Source organism: Aplidium turbinatum, chromosome 2 (genome assembly GCF_918807975.1).
Source record: "Aplidium turbinatum chromosome 2, kaAplTurb1.1, whole genome shotgun sequence".
Taxonomy (NCBI): Eukaryota; Metazoa; Chordata; class Ascidiacea; order Aplousobranchia; family Polyclinidae; genus Aplidium; species Aplidium turbinatum.
In genome coordinates, this window is record NC_137473.1 from 4615691 (window position 1) to 4635387 (window position 19697).

Consider the following 19697-nt stretch of genomic DNA (forward strand, 5'->3'; position numbering starts at 1 on the left):
GACGGCACAACCCAGTGAAATGAGATCCAGGTTAACCAGTTTGTGACAAAAGAGTTAAACCAAATGCTTTAACAGCGTCAAAAATCGTAAAATTTTCGAAAACAAAACGTACAGTAAGCCTATGTAGTCACTAACCATGTACAGTAAGCTTATGTTAACAGAAGCTACTCAATTTTTTGTTTTTAATTTTGTGTGATAACTAATGCGAACATGGAACAAAAAACTACTAACCGAGGCAATGAGTAAAACGATTCTTATATTTTGTTATTTTTCTTTTTAAATAAAAAATTGCAAATCCTCTGAAGCAATGGAGGATTGGGGTAAAGGTTTCATGCTGCAGCATCAATATATACCAAGTCTTTTTTTTTGAATAATACTACATAACCCAGTGGTCCCCAACCTTTTTTTATCCGGTGGACCCTTTTAGTTAATATTCAAATCTAAATTTCCCCCCTATAAACTTAGTTTTTAAAAACTCGTTTACATTAATATTTTCATATAAGTCTTGTAAGATAAACTAAACTTTTACTAGTAATTAAGCTTTTTAGACTGTAATATTTCTTTTCATACTAAAATAATTTAACTAATGAAGAACGTTGCTGAAAAGTAATTCATTCAAAGATAAAAAACAAAAATGAGATACAAAGACTAGCTGAAAGTCTCCCTCAACCATGCAAACATTGATCTGGATTTATGGGAACAACTTGCTAGTGACGGATCACTCTGGAGAAAAAAGAACTAGGGAAGACACGAAAATTTTCTAAAAAAACTGGATACAAAAAGCCCATGAAAAACGAAACCCTAGAAAAGAAAGCTAAAACTACCACGTCTCCCACCATTCATACAATGTGTTATTTTTCCCACGTCCTTCCCATCATAGACTGAGTCTCTAAAGCTACATATGACATCACCATCCAAAACCAAATTCGATCGGACACGAGCTGGAGCCAACGACATTCAAAATATAAGAGTCAACGCATTTAACAGTCTGTGTGAAGCTTGTGATTTTTTTGTTTCGACAACTCATGAATGTGGTGGAAGAGTATTGGAAAGAGCACAACGAATATCATTCTCCACGTCTAATCTGTTTCTCTGCTTTCTTTTCATCTGCAAGAGTTGAAAAACCTGATTTGCATAGATAAGTGGAAGCAAACGGAAGGATACTTCGAATAGCTTTCTCTGCCACTTTGGGATAGGAATTAAACGTTAATGGCCAAAATCCAGTGATTGATTTTTTTTCTCTGAATAAGTCTCTTGTGCAAAAATCCGTTTTGAGTTCTAAAAATTCATTCTGCAATTTATCAGGAAGTTTTTCCATCAGCAGTGTGAATGAATTTCATAATAAATCAAGCTCATCGTCATAAATTTCAGGAAAATATTGAATGAATTCCAGTTCTAATGCTGTGAGATGTTGCAAAATCAATTCTTTTTCCAACTCTGAAGAACTTGTTCTTTGCCGTCAACAACCAGCACCGATGATAGTTCTTTAAATATGGTGACATGTTCCATTGTTCATTCTAACTTTTCTCTTTCAATCGTCAAGCTTGCAAGTGAAAGCCTCCAAAGCATCTTTAAATGCTGAGCGGTACTGGCATCTGCTCCTGGAAGGGCCACCAAAGCCAGTCTAGTCGAAGGGTAGGGGCCAGACAAAACGTAGTCCCCCGCGATTAGGACAGCGGAGCCTTCTAGTACCTTAAGATAATCTCCTAAGGACAGTGACATAAATCAATCACTCTCTTCCAACCTGCCTTGAGCCAGCAAGGAAACACTACAGTTTGTAAATTCACATGGTATCGATATGTCAATGGCGCATGAATACAGATAACCCATGTTAATGGGCAATCTGCTTCAAACGGAGATAGCGATTGAATATGTATTGTAGGCTACCTATATGGTTTTTTCCCTTGCATTTTTAAGTTTAGTTTATTCAATGAACCAAACATATCAACCAAATAATCAAGGAATCTAATTCATCTGTCATCATTTAGCAATAAAACAAAATCCAATTTTATTTAAAGGTCAAAAAATAATTTAAGCTTGTCTCTGAGCTCAAACACTCGCTTGGTTACGTTTCCTCTTGAAAGCCATCGAGTATTTGCATGAAAAAGAAGTAGGCCTACGTGATGGTTTGCATCCATGTCAGTGCACAGTTGCTTAAGTAATTGGGATTAAGGGTTCCGATTAAGGATGGGCTAAGATTAAGGGTCGGAGTTAAGGGCTCCTCCGCTTAGCTCTGGTCTAGGCCAACTTACTAGGCTTAAAAAGCTTTACAATCCTAAAACCAAATTCCCCCTGAAAATTGCAAAACTCTCCCCTAGTGGGGAACTCCCCCCCGGTTGGGAACCACTGACATAACCTATAACAAAGTAAGACAGGGAAAGATGTAGATCTAAAAAAACTTTTTTTAGGGGACGTTAGAGTTTCACGAAGAAAAGCTATAGGCTACGGTAACGTACTAAGAATATAGACAGGTGAAAGGTGTCCTAAGCAATGACTCTGAGAGAAAGTGAGTCGGGCAACTTCCTTATAGCATATTATTTGGAAAAACGAGTAGCCTACTGTAGGCCTAGTTTTTCACATTTGAGAGTAGGCTACCCTGCCAACTCAATGAAATAAAAATGTACCAACAATAAACTTAGTTAAAATAACTCAAATGCCCTTTCATTTTCCATTGGTAGCCACCGGTAGCGTAGCCTACAAAAATTTGAAATATTTGAACTTAACTCAGGGATGGTCACCAACATGGCGCAGTCAAACCCATTGCTTTACATTGGCTCTTGTAATTAAAGCTCTAAAGACCTTACTCTAAAGCAGCAACATAGAACTAAGAGCTAGATCGGAAGCTGAATCAGTGCTATTACGCCATATGAGCAGTTTCAAACTTGTGCTTCCTATGCCAGGGGTTCCCGTTTCCCAACCTGTTAACGATCTCGCACCATTTGGACGTTTCTGTAGGCCTACTGCCAAGCGTACCACTTCTTGCAGAACAACTAACTTGATCGAATCATATTTTAGAACATTGCATCAACGTAACAAGGAACAATCCGCTAAAGAGGTGAGTTTTAGCCGCATCCAAAGTCCAAAAGCAAAAAATTATTGTTCTAACCATTTGTGAAAGTAGATTATGCCCAAAGTCAAGTAGTAAAAATGTTTTAAACGCAGGCGTTCGATAAGGTCGTAGCAGGTAATACCGAACACCAACCCTCTTCCACATTGATCCAACATCATTTTTTTCAATTTTATGAGGACATATTTTATGAACAGCCCCTGACCTGTTAAAGGCAGTTTTTTTTAAAGGATTGAACGCAATTCCCTCAGCTCGTAGTAACAGGCTTGACCCTTGACAAGCGATCGCATGCTGAGCTTTTCACTGCATTTATTTATTGCTCGCCTAGAAATCCTTTTTGTGGAATTCCACCCAGTGTGTAGAAATCGCCATTCTCGGTTATAATTCGAACTCTGCATTGCATCTGAGAAAAACGTTTGCAAAACTCAAACTGTGTAGACATTAGTCGCTTTGGAATCGCATGCTGAGCTAAGACGAATTTTATATTCGCATGGTGGCGCCCTTGCACAGATTTTTAACACGCCTTCACGTGACACCCTGGAAGGAATTCCTTACAACTCGTTTGCCAATGGTGCTGTTTCAGGCTCTCCTGAATTTAATTTCAAGTAGCCTAACCACACCCGTTTTGTTGTAGCCTTGCTGTGACCTACTAACGTGATGTCAAATAACACAGTATTGCACTTAACCTACCAACTTGAGTAAAAAGTTTTCATACGACTCAGGAATTAACATAAATAGGTGAAAAAATATCAGCTTCAAATCGACAAGTAAGTTTCGCCCTCTCGCATCATTCAAACCACCAACTGCTCCTCATAAGATCGTTTTCAAACTCATTTCTATAATTGTATGATATTGCACAGCCGTAGCTACAGGATGACCCAAAAAGATTCGTACCCATGAAAATTTCACTTGTGACTTTGATTGAAAAGCTATTTATTTCAAATTACAACCACACATTATTCAGTTTATGGAAGACCATTGACCATAGTTTTAGCTTTTTCTGTCAATTTTTAGTCAATTTATGGCTTTCCCAAGATGTGTTCCAAATGTGAAAAAATCGAATAAAACATGGGTACGAATCTATTTGGGTCACCCTGTACATGACACAGACTGGACTACTCTATATACGGTAACGCTTCAAAACAACGATTGCAGTTGAGCCAAGTTATTTGCAGTTTTTCCTATGGCTAAAGTCAAATGCGTGACTGACAGGGTAACACAAAAAGAGATTCGGCTAATTACTCAGCAGCCATCTATACCTCACCGACCAAACGTTGAAACAACATACAACAGGCAACATTTGTTTGGTGTACAAACTCTGCTTTCATTGGTGGACGGAGTCACGAAGGATAGTACAGTGGGTTACAATTATTAATAGATGCAGTCTGTAAGAGCATGGCATGCTGGAAGAATCTGTTTCAAATTCTATGCTATATAAACGGAAGATATACGTCGAATATCTGTAAGTTTTACGGTACTACATTAGTTATAGTTTATTCTAAGTATAACTTGTTCAACTTACCGCTATTCAGTTGCGCTGAAAAGCCGGTAGTGGTGGATTGCAGTCATTGCAGTTTATGTTGGAGAACTCCGAATTTATTCGAATGAAATACACTTGCGGCTTTTATGGAGGCATGGGACGGCTGACAACAGAATCTCCATTTTTTTACAAATGAATTTTCAATGGAGTAAACAACCTCAGTGAGTTAATTTTTTACCAAAACCAGCCAAAGGAATGGGCAAGAAATGCATCCCAACAAAGTTTGCAGAAAATACGATCTTCTGATGATGTTTCTGGCCATACAAAATATGAGAATTTAAAGTCATAACCCTGAGCATCCACTTATGAGAATTTAAAGTCATCCGCTGAGCATCCACTTAAGCGCAAGTCACTCATGAGCCCAGTGCTTCGTATGCAGGTTTCTTCTGTCTGCAAGTTTCAAAACTTTTCCGGTTAAAAACACAGCAAAATGAAACGGGAATGACTTGAAGATAGCGGAACAATCACAACACTCGACGCAAGTGCAGAAAGAAACCAAAATGCTCCGGCACAAAGTGGTCGCAAAGATGAATTCATTCAGGACTGCACTGTTGCTTAACAATATCTGTGGGAAAAGCAAGCACGAAAAATTAAACTCCAAATTTATAATCTTTATTGCATCTGTCGAACAATAGGCATTATCTTGTTTCAGCTAACCAGTCTCCTTCGTGGCTTGTACACTGCTTGGGTTTAGTGGTCACTGGTCGAATATTGATTTTGTTTTATCACAAACACGTAGAGCCGTAGAAGTCTGATGCAAAATCTATCGCGGAAATTTCAACTTATCACATTTTGTGCAGAAGCAGCGGTCGAGAGCTCTGTGGTATTAATCAGTGGTGCGATACTGACGAGCCAAGCCCTATGGGCGAAACAATTGTCTATCGCTGCCAATTCTTGCAACTCTTGAATGCCGAGAAACATTGTCATGTTTTAAAGTTGCTACGCAATCACAGTAAACTTTAACATTTTCCACATGAAATTGTTTAATTGTACCAGAAATTGAAAAATAATGTAATGCTTTCCTCTCTGTTTCGTCACAATGGCGATAGATGTATTGCTGCAATCAAAACAACCATCTTTGTAGTTTTCACAACTCTTCATCCGTCACCATGTTCTTCCATTCAAGTTAACTCAACTCCATCTACCAGCTTTCAGACTCAAAATAATTCAAAATCTTCTCATATCAACCACAAGGGATATTTCTCTCTCTTCAGTATGTCCCACCCTCCTTATCATCCAGAGTGTCATCCTCTTCATCCAAGTAGGACTCGCCGTTGTCGAAATAGGAAGTTGCGTAATCGTTATCTTCTTCATCCTCCTCATCTTCAACCAGCCCTTCCACCTCATCAGCATCCGAATCTTCCTCTTCCTTCATGGATTCAATGAGCAATAATAAAAACAAACAATCGTAATATTAAAGAGATAAACAAACAAAAAGTACAATTTCGATCACTAAGACATTTATTCGATGAGTTTAACCACAAAAACGGGCAGTTAATATTTTAGAAGTGATAAACTTCTGTGAAGACGTATTATGTGTCAACTGCATTACATTTTGGTTCACCTAATGTTACAAGCATATCCAGGTATATTTGAAAGCAGCAGAGACATTGGTATGGTATAGCATAGCCAGTGAAAGGTTTGTGTGAAGAGGAAATAATTAGAAGGCCCTTTGAACACGTTTTTGGTGGAAATTATCAGCGATGAAAGCAGACTGATATTTATATTTGGCTTGTCAGACTCATGACACCTGTTGTTCAAGTATATAAGTTACACAACTACAAGCTCTGATAAATAATAACATCGGTCCGTACAAAACTGGTTTGATGATGAAATATGTTATAGCTCCTGTGTAATCAATTACAAACACGCAACTCACTTGATCGCTTGTCTTCTCGTTCGTCTCATTATCCTTTTGCTCCAAAGCATCCAGAACTTTTCCAACGTCGACGTTACCTTTCAGAGAAAGTAATAATAGATTTAAACATGATAGGTAGAGTTGCACACCTACGTCATTCAATCTATTGTCAGCTGAATTGTAAACAAGTTTAAAATTGATTAAAGCTGTTTAATAGGAAAAAAGTTTCAGAATCCATTACAACATTTAGTTATTGATCAACCGCAGACAGTGCACACCGTTTCGGCCTCCTCAGTGCAGTAGGTACACTGGGTATGGCCACGGAGATATAAGCCCTTATTGTCTGCACAACGCAATCTGCTCTTATAAAAGTAGGGTGAACACTGAACAGCTTCTTTCTTTTGGCCGCCTTTTCTTCAGTAACTTCACCCACCCAATTTATAACACCCTGGGTCTGGGGGAGGTACACAGTATTTTCAATGTCTAAGTTGTACATTTCAACAATCAAATTCATAAACAGTATCATTTATCCCACTTATATTCTTGAACCGTGGAATAATCACGAAATATACAGCTGCAATTTATCTAATGTATATATGATTCAATTTCGCTTGTTTTGTAACTAACTATACTTGCTGGCATAAACATTTGCAAATTCCTTTATTTTCAATTTTATTACATTTCTTAATTATTCAAGTTGAAACAAATTCTTAAAATGAATTGCAAAGACGATCTTTACCTTGCTTGGTTTTGGCTGACGATACATTTGGCGTCATCATCTGGTTCACTCGTTTCTTTTTACTGCAAATTGCAATCTATTCGTCATAAAAGCAACTTAACACTTGCTGAATGTCTGGTAAGCCTGACAATCCATTCAAAGCTGGTTCATCCACAGTGGGATGTCTTGGAAAATGGAAGTGCAAAGTAGGCTATTCAAATAAAACAATGCCATAGATTTATTTAGTTACAAATGGTCAAAAAACATTCTGCAGATGAACTCAAGCATAAGTATAACCGCAAACGCATCATTGAAGCTTTCAACAAAACATGTCAGGTTATTTTTCGTGCCCAGTAAAAAGTATTATTTTAATCTCAAACAATAAATAAGTCGTTCACATTAATTCAATGTCTGCAGAGGTTAAATCAATGTAAAAATGACTAACTTACTATTTAAGAAATACTTTAACATCATACAAACTACTCTTGCATTTGAAAAAGTCATTTCGTTTTACACAAACAAAAGTATACCGAACAGCAATTTTCAATTCTTTCGGCAACCGCCTCCAATCTGGTTTCCATTCAATCGTATTGTCCATATTTCGAGTAGCTCTATACTTGTCTGAATATCTTTCTACATCTGCATGAAAAATATAAAACGAATAAGAAAAAATTGTACATTCTTACTGTCAGTGTGGTTACAAGCAGACATAATCAAGCAACAACACTACATTTAACATTATAGATACAAAAAGCTAACGTTTTCGGCTAGTCATACAGCCCTTTTCAAGCCTACAAACGAAATATTAAAGAATAATATACTACAGTATCACAGCCAAAATATGGTCAAATCTAAACATTTCAGTAACTGTTAACTTGCTCACATAAAATGAAAATCGAAAAATACGCAGCACAATGGGTCAAGTATTTGAGAGGTAAAATTAATTGTTTAGAGGACAAATACCCAAGTAAAATACGCAGGATGGACAGAAGCACAACGCGAGACGGTGGTACAAACAAAGCAAAAATACGAGAAGCGCAACACGTGACAATTTAATCAAAAGCGGTTGAAAGATTTGATTATTATCAATGCCTCGTGATTCTTGCCTTCAATCACACTTCAGCATATAACTTTGTAAATTGTATTTTGGAAGTTATTCGCTCTGAGAATGCGCATTGTCAGTGTGCGAAACGTCAGTGAAGCAATAAATCAACCTGTTTGTCATTGTTTTTGATTTCACCTTTATTAGATGAACGCTGCAAATAGGCTAGAAGCGTTAATTGTCCTATGAACAGTGAACACCCAAACTTTTCAGTATTCTTTCAACATAAAAGCTATTACTGTATATACAAATTGGAAAATCGCCACGCGGGGTTATAGCTCCGTAGTCATATCCAGTGTTACTGTCACACCTACTTGCCACTGCACTGATGAGGCTGTAAAGCCGAAACAGTATGCCACTGTCTGTAGTTAAAAGCTATTATACATACAGTGTAAGTAAAACATTTTTCTTGTATAAAAGCGTGGCTTCAACTACGGTAGTAATGTTAAATTCCAAACTCAAGCAATTTTGTGAGACTTGTTGAAAATTAAGCACTGGAATTCGAGAAAAAAGAATCAATACCACAGAACAATTTCAAACACAAGTTTAAGCTCAAGAAGAAAAGATAAAGCTGATTCAACTAAAATTGATGTGTTTGGCATCAATTTGAGCAAATTTTACTTGTAAGTAAATTCATAATAAATCAACAAGTATGGTAAAGATAATTTTCCCACCATTCTTTTCTTGTTCTGCAGTAATGTAATAAGAGCTGCTTTGCATGGTTTGCAAATATTCTTTTTTCAATGCGAGCAAATAATTCATCTCATCTCCAGCAAGAAGAGGAATCGGTTGCTTCCGAAGTGGCTGAACAAAAATACACAGTCTATGAACTGAACTAAAAGGAATTTAAAGTGGTAACAGACAAAATATTATAAAGCCACAATCTGGCTACTGTAAAATGATTAGTACAAAAATAAATCAAATGCACAGCCCAGTGTGGTTTCCGGAATGGCCCGTTTCGGTTAGTCCGATTCGGCTGGTCCGATTCGGCTAGTCCAATTCAGCTAGTTCCCTATTCGGGTACAGTCTTTCTCGGCTAGTTCCCTATTCGCCAAATTTTTGAAAATCCAACCATAATCCTTCTGTAATCCAACAAAATCCTTCCGTAAATCTAACAAACCAGCCGAAAAAGACTGCAGCCGAATCGGACTAGCCGAATCGAACGAGCCGAAACGAACTAGCCGAATAGTAGCAGACCCGTGGTTTCAACCACTGGTCAGGAGAAAGCAAATGATAAAATGACTATTGTATTCAGTCGCCATCTCCACTTGAAGCAGATTGCACATCAACATGGGTTATCTTTTTCCAAAAGTCACGGTTTTAAATTAACTCGCCCAGTATCGACAAATGGAGTTTGGTCCATGCCTGAATGTTGTCATGCCATCATCTTGGTGGTCTGCCTTGTTTTCATTTTCCGTTTCCTTTACATTTGATGCAGATTTTGCTGATTCTGCATTTTGATCTTTTAGTTCAGCCGAACAGTTTTAGAACTTTTGATTTTATTGTTTTTGCAATTGGTTGTAGCTTCGTTATAGTCAATAGGTTTATTTTTATGTGGTCAAGTAGCCTTTTGTTCCTCATACTTCTCATGATGTGATTTAGGAAAGTGGTGAGAAATTTTGGTACATGTATTAACAAATGACATATTAAACTTTGCCACAGCTGGGGTTTAGCAGCATGTGCAATTGTGCATACTGTATGGCTACATCTTTCATTCTTTCAATTACGTAATGTAATTGTAAAATATGTAGGTCATGCAAATTAGTTTTAATATCTGATTACGATTTTGATAGTTAAACCATATTATTATTACTTTGTTGAACTAAAAGCTGAAGAAAAATTACACCATGACATTTATCATGAATATGATATTGGTACCAAAGAATGAGAATGCTGACAATTAATACAACACATCTAACCTATATATGCCAAGTATTTTGAAGGACCGGTATACATTACAGTTACACCAAAGTAACAAATGTTAGAGAATTAGACCCAACAAATCAGACAGCAGCAAAATTTTTGAATCGTTTCTTAGAACTGACAAAATCTCAAATAATTTATATAAATTAATAATTAAACAATAAATACTATTAAACAATAATGCAAAGCGAATTACATCAAATTCAGTTACTACTTAGTACTTACTAATAACCTTACCAGCCTGTTTCACCTTATTAGGATCATCAGGAGGTACGTATTCACATGGAAGGGTCTGCTACTATTCGGTGAGTCCGATTTGGTGAGTCCGATTCGGTGAGTTCCTAACCTCTAACCCCTAACTCCTAACCCTAAAACGGCAATGATAATTAGGCTACGGTAACCAATAATTTAAAAAAAAAATTTAAAAAATCCCCTGTTAAGGGATCGGACTCACCGAATCGGACTCACCGAAACGGGCCATTCCGCACATGGAATGTATTTAAATAAGTTCCTTCTGATGATTCTAATAAGGGTGAAACAGGCTCTTAAGGTTTTTAGTGAGTAGTAACTGAATTTGATGTAATATAATGTCCATGCAAAGGAACTTATTTTTACACGAGTCAGTTGGTTTGACACCTGTCAGAAGATACTTCATTTTCTTAATATAATGATCATGTTTTATTTTGCGTTTTGTTGATTGACAGTTGCAAGTGACAAAAGCAAACAAAGTTTTGCACTAAGTGACCAAAAGTACCGGTACTACTAACAATTATTAAACAACTTTTAGGATTTCCACTTGAAAAAATTTGAAATCTTGAAGTCACTCACTGAAATTGTATACGGTACTACAAGTGATAAAAATTAGAATGGTAAAGCTCTTCATTAATCACCTAAAGCAATTGTGACAATCATTGGCTTGGTAGTTGGTATCCATCAGTTTGAAGAGGTCAAGATATGGAGATATGCATTGGTACGAACACGTACTAACGCATAGAAAAGTCACGTGGCCCGACGAAGCAAAAAGAGTTTGCTCGACAACATTAAAGAAGATCTGTGACTGGAAGATTTTGTTTTGGTTGACCTTTAGGACGGGGTAGCTTGGAGAAAAGCCATTAGACAAAGTAGATATTCATTGGGGGCCAACCCAATACAGGGAACAAGAGATGTTACATCGTATAATATACATACATTGACGAATCTTGTGCATTAAACTCACTACCGAAACAATACTTGAAACAACATGAATCAAAAATGTCTTACTGGATATTTTGGTGGGGGTTGCAGTATTGCGGAAGGCAACTGATCTCCCCTTCCAAATCCAATGGCTTCCATATTGAAGGAAACATTACCTCGTCCACGACCCCTGCCGCGGCCACCTTTGGACATTATGTTTGTGACAAGCAGAAGTTTTATGTTTACGTACGTGCAGACACTTTACGTTGTAAAGCCTACAAAAAAACCAAAGCATTTTTAATAATAATAATAGCTTATATTAGTTGCTGCAAGCATCAAAGGGAATTTTTCATCTTTCTGACATAGCCTACATAATGCAGTTGTTGTCGAATTAGGTTAACAGCTACACTTTCATAACTTATAACAAGTAATAATATCTAATAATGTAAACAAAACTGTCATAAGAGATAATTATGGGAGCACAACGTGTTTAAAAAAACACAGTCATTAATTACTCATGTATGTATAAAAAGTGCATAGCACATTAGCACAGTAGTGCTGTAACTTAATACGGGTGCAACCTAATTCGTACCACAAACAATTCGTACCATCAGTTCGTACCTTGAAAAGATCGAGAGAAAAATTAAAACAGCCGAAGCTGCTGATCGCCGTTTTCGCAAGGTTAGGGTCACTGGCGCCGACTTACGGGGTGGCCACGCCACCCGGTAACCGCTGTGGCGGGGTGGCAGCCACCTCGTTTAGGTTACATTACTTACTGAAAATAAATGTAATTTGAACGGATGTTTAAATCTTTTTTTGATCATTGGTTTTCGCTGCAAGTCAACGTAAAGCAAGAGGTGAACCAATACAGGATTGCGAAGAAAATGATTGTTTTTGTCACAAGCATGATACTCGCGTAACATCAAGCAAGCTACGTGAAGATTACACAACACGTGACTTTTCCTTGTTGTTGCAACCCTTTTATTTGTTACTTGTCATAAGTCATTGTTACATTTGTTAGGTTTACAATGGGATTTATTAATCAATAAAATACGATCTTTCCATTGCCTCCTTCAAATATCTTTTTTGAAAATTTTTAAACTGCTCGTAATATCGCTATAAATTATGACAGCTATAAAATACTTGGAAATAAAATTATCTCGATGATTGATAGCTCCACCCCCTAAATGAATATCTATTTTCAAATTTCATTAAAAAAATGCAACTTTCGAAACTTTTTGAGTTTTATTTAAAAAGTGCACTTAGTAAAGTAGCAGTTTTAACGTCCTGCAAATTTACACGTTTACATGATTCTATTCAAGGAAAGCTACACCCCTTGCCAATTCCCAATAATAAAAGCAACCTTTTTCAATTACTCAAGATTTTGCACTTTGAATTATTTTCCGATTTCAATTGGAGTGTACTGTCATCTACTTCATGCTTTAATTTCTACTTTGTTATCTACAGTACTTCATGCAGTAATATTGCGTGACAAACTGTGAGGCGGGAATTTATTAGTCTGACATAGGAGTTGCTTGTTACATCATAAAAAAAATTACGAAAAGTCGTCCAGTAAAAGTTTTTCGCTGACATTCCAGTTTTATTCAGCTTAAAGATGCCACCGAAAAAGCGTTCAAAATTGCAGCCTTCCATTGAGTCATTTTTTGTTGCGTCTAGTCTGGATTCAGCCAGCATGAAAGTGACCAAACGCCTGAACGAAACGAAAGTGTACCCCTGCCAAAAGGCGTTAGCACGATCAGGGAGGTGGAAGAACCGAGCACGATAATCGCTGTTGAAGGGAGAAGCTATCAAAAATCGTAGGAGAGCGAATTCCCGTGGCTAGAATACGATAGATGCAAAGATAGAGCATTCTGTCCGATTTGCAAACGGGCAATTTCGCACAACAAAATAAATGTGGCGTCGTTAACTCCATTAATTCAGAACTCTGTAAAAGTTTGGACAGAAACCGGGTATGGTAATTGGAAGAAAGGAAAACAAGGTATCAAAAAACATAGGGATAGTGGTATTCACAAGTGGTATTCAAAAATACTTTTGCCAAATGTTAAGTGTCAGAGCAGCAACGTAACAATAAAATTCACGACATGCCTCCTGTGCTTTGTTTTAAAGTTGCTTTGTAAATTATCGAGCTACAAATCAGGTGTGAAAAGACAATTGCATCTACGAAACACGCTTAGTAAAAATCAAACAAAAACATGCAGTTTGAAAGTTTTTAGGTTGCCATATTGTGCTATCCGCCACCCCGTGCAAAAATAAAAGTTGGCGCCTATGGTTAGGGTATCGGAGTATCGGTATCAGCAAACAAACAAACTGAAAAGATCGAGAGAAAAAATAGAACATCGCTGATCGCAGTTTCCGTTTTTTCTCAGTTTTCGCAAACATTTTAAAATTTCCGGTGATGATCCTAAGAGTTTGCCGAAGTCGCTGATCGCAGTTTCCGCAAACATTTTAAAAGGGTTAGAGTTGATCGGAGTTTCCGCAAACATTTTAAACTTTCTGGTAATGAACTAATAATGATCCTAAGAGTTTTTGTCTGATTGCAGAAAATTTTAAAATGTTTGCGAAAACTGCGATCAGTGACTTCGGCTTTTTTTAATTTTTTTTCTCAATCTTTTCAAGGTACGAACTGACGATACAAATTGTTCATGGTACAAATTAGGTTGGATCCACTTAATATATATAATAGCCTATGTTATAAGATAATTCTAAGACAAATTTCAGGATCACTGCTCCAGTGATTGTCAGGCCTCGCCTTGAATGCATTTAGGCTAAGTGCATTTATGACAGTTAGGGTAAATTATTCCAGGCATTTAATAAACGTACTGTGAAAAAGTCACTTCTTAGCCTTGACATTGTTTGTGAGAAAAGAAGTTCTTTTATTTGCATCAACAGCACATGTGGACAAAACAATACAAGATTACAATGTGAACTAGGTTGTTTTAATGTTTGCTGATGATGATGGGAGTGGCAGAAGGACTGAACTGGTCATCAAGTCTGCCACACCCGTGTGGTGTCATAACTTATTTGACATGGAACAGTGTCGGGGTTGAACGCAAATATATATTGTATATATACATTACAACATAAAAAACAATACACACATGAAATTTAACAGTATGATACAATATAAAACAGGAATACAAGAAGTGATGCACAAGTACAAAATGGCATAGGCTATACATACAACACAGCATACTGGTAAGACAAAAGCGAATATACAGTAGTTTGATGGCACTATATCAGTTACTTATACCCTTTACTTATCAGTTACTTATACTTGTGGCTTATACAATTTTAAGCTATGACCTCTTGTGTCATAGGTGTTGTATGCATTTGAAACAATACAATTACATCCTATAAACCATTTAAATATTTATACACTTGAGTAACATCATAAAGACGCCAAAGTAAAGTTGATTTTTCTAATCTTGCAGGATATGATAATTAAATGACCACCGTCATTCTGGCAGAATAATTTTGCGCGATCCGCCTAAAAAAATGATCCGTAAAAAATTGCGCGGTAAACAATGCGATGAAAGCAGCAACATTCGGAAGCTGATAAAATCACTTCTCCTTACCACATCAAAGCAAATGTTATATTTTTTCCATAGCCAAATGAACAGTGAACACAGAAATTTAAATAAAAAACTCGACTTGTCAAAGATAAAGCAACTGCAATTGCGAAAAGTTAGACAAAAAATCGTATCTATTAAGACTGCGATATGGGATATGGCAAGAAAAGTAAGCATCACAAAAACGACTATAAAAATACTTTCCCGAAATATTTTTCGGAATTTTGTTTTTGAATCGTGTTCAGAATTAAATTTCCTTTTCAGGGATGGCAAGCTCGTGGTGGGGCAGACGAAGGAAACGCATACAGAATGGTTTAAAAATGGGGTAAATGTCTTACGTATTTAAAAATAAATAGAGATTTTAACTTTTATAGACGCCTTCAATTAGGCGCCTATAAAAATATTTTCCCGAAATATTTTTCGGAATTTTATTTTTGAATCGTGTTCAGAATTAAATTTCCTTTCCAGGGATGGCAAGCTTGTGGTGGGGCAGACGAAGGAAACGCGAGCAGAATGGTTTAAAAAAGGGGGAAATGTCTTACCTATTTAAAATTAAATAGAGAATTTAACGTTTATAGACGCCTTCAATTAGGCGTCTATAAAAATATTTTCCCGAAATATTTTTCGGAATTTTATTTTTGAATCGTGTTTAGAATTAAATTTTCTTTCAGGGATGGCAAGCTCGTGGTGGGGCAGACGAAGGAAACGCAAGCAGAATGGTTTAAAAATGGGGGAAATGTCTTACGTATTTAAAAATAAATAGAGAATTTAACGTTTATAAACGCCTTCAATTAGGCGCCTATAAAAATATTTTCCCGAAATATTTTTCGGAATTTTGTTTTTGAATCGTGTTCAGAATTAAATTTCCTTTCCAGGGATGGCAAGCTCGTGGTGGGGCAGACGAAGGAAACGCGAGCAGAATGGTTTAAAAATAGGGTAAATGTCTTACGTATTTAAAAATAAATAGAGATTTTAACGTTTATACACGCCTTCAATTAGGCGCCTATAAAAATATTTTCCCGAAATATTTTTCGGAATTTTATTTTTGAATCGTGTTCAGAATTAAATTTCCTTTCCAGGGATGGCAAACTCGTGGTGGGGCAGACGAAGGAAACGCGAGCAGAATGGTTTAAAAATGGGGTAAATGTCTTACGTATTTAAAAATAAATAGAGAATTTAACGTATATAAACGCCTTCAATTAGGCGCCTATAAAAATATTTTCCCGAAATATTTTTCGGAATTTTATTTTTGAATCGTGTTCAGAATTAAATTTCCTTTCCAGGGATGGCAAGCTCGTGGTGGGGCAGACGAAGGAAACGCGAGCAGAATGGTTTAAAAATGGGATAAATGTCTTACGTATTTAAAAATAAATAGAGATTTTAACGTATATAAACGCCTTCAATTAGGCGCCTATAAAAATATTTTCCCGAAATATTTTTGGGAATTTTATTTTTGAATCGTGTTCAGAATTAAATTTCCTTTCCAGGGATGGCAAGCTCGTGGTGGGGCAGACGAAGGAAACGCAAGCAGAATGGTTTAAAAATGGGGGAAATGTCTTACGTATTAAAAAATAAATAGAGAATTTAACGTTTATAGACGCCTTCAATTAGGCGCCTATAAAAATATTTTCCCAAAATATTTTTCGGAATTTTATTTTTGAATCGTGTTTAGAATTAAATTTCCTTTCCAGGGATGGCAAGCTCGTGGTGGGGCAGACAAAGGAAACGCGAGCAGAATGGTTTAAAAATGGTAGAAATGTCTTACGTATTTAAAAATAAATAGAGATTTTAACGTTTATAGACGCCTTCAATTAGGCTTCTATAAAAATATTTTTCCGAAATGTTTTTCGGAATTTTATTTTTGAATCGTGTTCAGAATTAAATTTCCTTTCCAAGGGTGGCAAGCTCGTGGTGGGGCAGACGAAGGAAACGCGAGCAGAATGGTTTAAAAATGGGGTAAATGTCTTACGTATTTAAAAATAAATAGAGATTTTAACGTTTATAGACGCCTTCAATTAGGCGCCTATAAAGATATTTTCCCGAAATATTTTTCGGAATTTTATTTTTGAATCGTGTTCAGAATTAAATTTTCTTTCCAGGGATGGCAAGTTCGTGGTGGGGCAGACGAAGGAAACGCGAGCAGAATGGTTTAAAAATGGTAGAAATGTCTTACGTATTTAAAAATAAATAGAGAATTTAACGTTTATAAACGCTTTCAATTAGGCGCCTATAAAAATATTTTCCCGAAATATTTTTCGGAATTTAATTTTTGAATCGTGTTCAGAATTAAATTTCCTTTCCAGGGATGGCAAGCTCGTGGTGGGGCAGACGAAGGAAACGCGAGCAGAATGGTTTAAAAATGGGGTAAATGTCTTACGTACTTAAAAATAAATAGAGATTTTAACGTTTATACACGCCTTCAATTAGGCGCCTATAAAAATATTTTCCCGAAATATTTTTCGGAATTTTATTTTTGAATCGTGTTCAGAATTAAATTTCCTTTCCAGGGATGGCAAGCTCGTGGTGGGGCAGACGAAGGAAACGCGAGCAGAATGGTTTAAAAATGGGGTAAATGTCTTACGTATTTAAAAATAAATAGAGAATTTAACGTTTATAAACGCCTTCAATTAGGCGCCTATAAAAATATTTTCCCGAAATATTTTTCGGAATTTTATTTTTGAATCGTGTTCAGAATTAAATTTCCTTTCCAGGGATGGCAAGCTCGTGGTGGGGCAGACGAAGGAAACGCGAGCAGAATGGTTTAAAAATGGGGTAAATGTCTTACGTATTTAAAAATAAATAGAGATTTTAACGTATATAAACGCCTTCAATTAGGCGCCTATAAAAATATTTTCCCGAAATATTTTTGGGAATTTTATTTTTGAATCGTGTTCAGAATTAAATTTCCTTTCCAGGAATGGCAAGCTCGTGGTGGGGCAGACGAAGGAAACGCGAGCAGAATGGTTTAAAAATAGGGGAAATGTCTTACGTATTTAAAAATAAATAGAGAATTTAACGTTTATAGACGCCTTCAATTAGGCGCCTATAAAAATATTTTCCCGAAATATTTTTCGGAATTTTATTTTTGAATCGTGTTTAGAATTAAATTTCCTTTCCAGGGATGACAAGCTCGTGGTGGGGCAGACGAAGGAAACGCGAGCAGAATGGTTTAAAAATGGGGTAAATGTCTTACCTATTTAAAAATAAATAGAGATTTTAACGTTTGTAGACGCCTTCAATTAGGCGCCTATAAAAATATTTTCCCGAAATATTTTTCGGAATTTTATTTTTGAATCGTGTTCAGAATTAAATTTCCTTTCCAGGGATGGCAAGCTCGTGGTGGGGCAGACGAAGGAAACGCGAGCAGAATGGTTTAAAAATGGGGGAAATGTCTTACGTATTTAAAAATAAATAGAGAATTTAACGTATATAAACGCCTTCAATTAGGCGCCTATAAAAATACTTTCCCGATATATTTTTGGGAATTTTATTTTTGAATCGTGTTCAGAATTAAATTTCCTTTCCAGGGATGGCAAGCTCGTGGTGGGGCAGACGAAGGAAACGCGAGCAGAATGGTTTAAAAATGGGGGAAATGTCTTACGAATTTAAAAATAAATAGAGATTTTAACGTTTTTAGACGCCTTCAATTAAGCGTCTATAAAAATATTTTCCCGAAATATTTTTCGGAATTTTATTTTTGAATCGTGTTCAGAATTAAATTTCCTTTCCAGGGATGGCAAGCTCGTGGTGAAGGAGACGAAGGAAACGCGAGCAGAATGGTTTAAAAATGGGGTAAATGTCTTACGTATTTAAAAATAAATAGAGAATTTAACGTATATAAACGCCTTCAATTAGGCGCCTATAAAAATATTTTCCCGAAATATTTTTCGGAATTTTATTTTTGAATCGTGTTCAGAATTAAATTTCCTTTCCAGGGATGGCAAGCTCGTGGTGGGGCAGACGAAGGAAACGCGAGCAGAATGGTTTAAAAATGGGATAAATGTCTTACGTATTTAAAAATAAATAGAGATTTTAACGTATATAAACGCCTTCAATTAGGCGCCTATAAAAATATTTTCCCGAAATATTTTTGGGAATTTTATTTTTGAATCGTGTTCAGAATTAAATTTCCTTTCCAGGGATGGCAAGCTCGTGGTGGGGCAGACGAAGGAAACGCAAGCAGAATGGTTTAAAAATGGGGGAAATGTCTTACGTATTAAAAAATAAATAGAGAATTTAACGTTTATAGACGCCTTCAATTAGGCGCCTATAAAAATATTTTCCCAAAATATTTTTCGGAATTTTATTTTTGAATCGTGTTTAGAATTAAATTTCCTTTCCAGGGATGGCAAGCTCGTGGTGGGGCAGACAAAGGAAACGCGAGCAGAATGGTTTAAAAATGGTAGAAATGTCTTACGTATTTAAAAATAAATAGAGATTTTAACGTTTATAGACGCCTTCAATTAGGCTTCTATAAAAATATTTTTCCGAAATGTTTTTCGGAATTTTATTTTTGAATCGTGTTCAGAATTAAATTTCCTTTCCAAGGGTGGCAAGCTCGTGGTGGGGCAGACGAAGGAAACGCGAGCAGAATGGTTTAAAAATGGGGTAAATGTCTTACGTATTTAAAAATAAATAGAGATTTTAACGTTTATAGACGCCTTCAATTAGGCGCCTATAAAGATATTTTCCCGAAATATTTTTCGGAATTTTATTTTTGAATCGT

At 36.3% G+C, this 19697-nt stretch overlaps 1 protein-coding gene across 3 annotated transcripts in view; it reads right to left on the reverse strand.

The window, feature by feature from the left end:
• Positions 1 to 11594, reverse strand: part of LOC145787267 (DNA-directed RNA polymerase III subunit RPC7-like) — a 43814-nt gene extending 32220 nt beyond the window's left edge. For 2 of the 3 annotated variants that reach the window (XR_014291379.1, XR_014291380.1), the window contains exons 1-6: positions 11469 to 11594; positions 8960 to 9089; positions 7714 to 7822; positions 7205 to 7266; positions 6487 to 6563; positions 4590 to 5976 (exon numbers count right to left, since the gene is read on the reverse strand). Coding sequence is in view for 1 of the 3 variants with exons in the window: in XM_082598981.1 (XP_082455107.1) it covers positions 5818 to 5976; positions 6487 to 6563; positions 7205 to 7266; positions 7714 to 7822; positions 8960 to 9089; positions 11469 to 11594 (663 nt within the window). In the remaining 2 variants the exon portion in view is untranslated. Of the gene's footprint in view, positions 1 to 3813; positions 5977 to 6486; positions 6564 to 7204; positions 7267 to 7713; positions 7823 to 8959; positions 9090 to 11468 lie in introns of those variants that run through there. The other variant, XM_082598981.1, reaches the window with a different exon arrangement.
• Positions 11595 to 19697: the final 8103 nt, after the last annotated feature.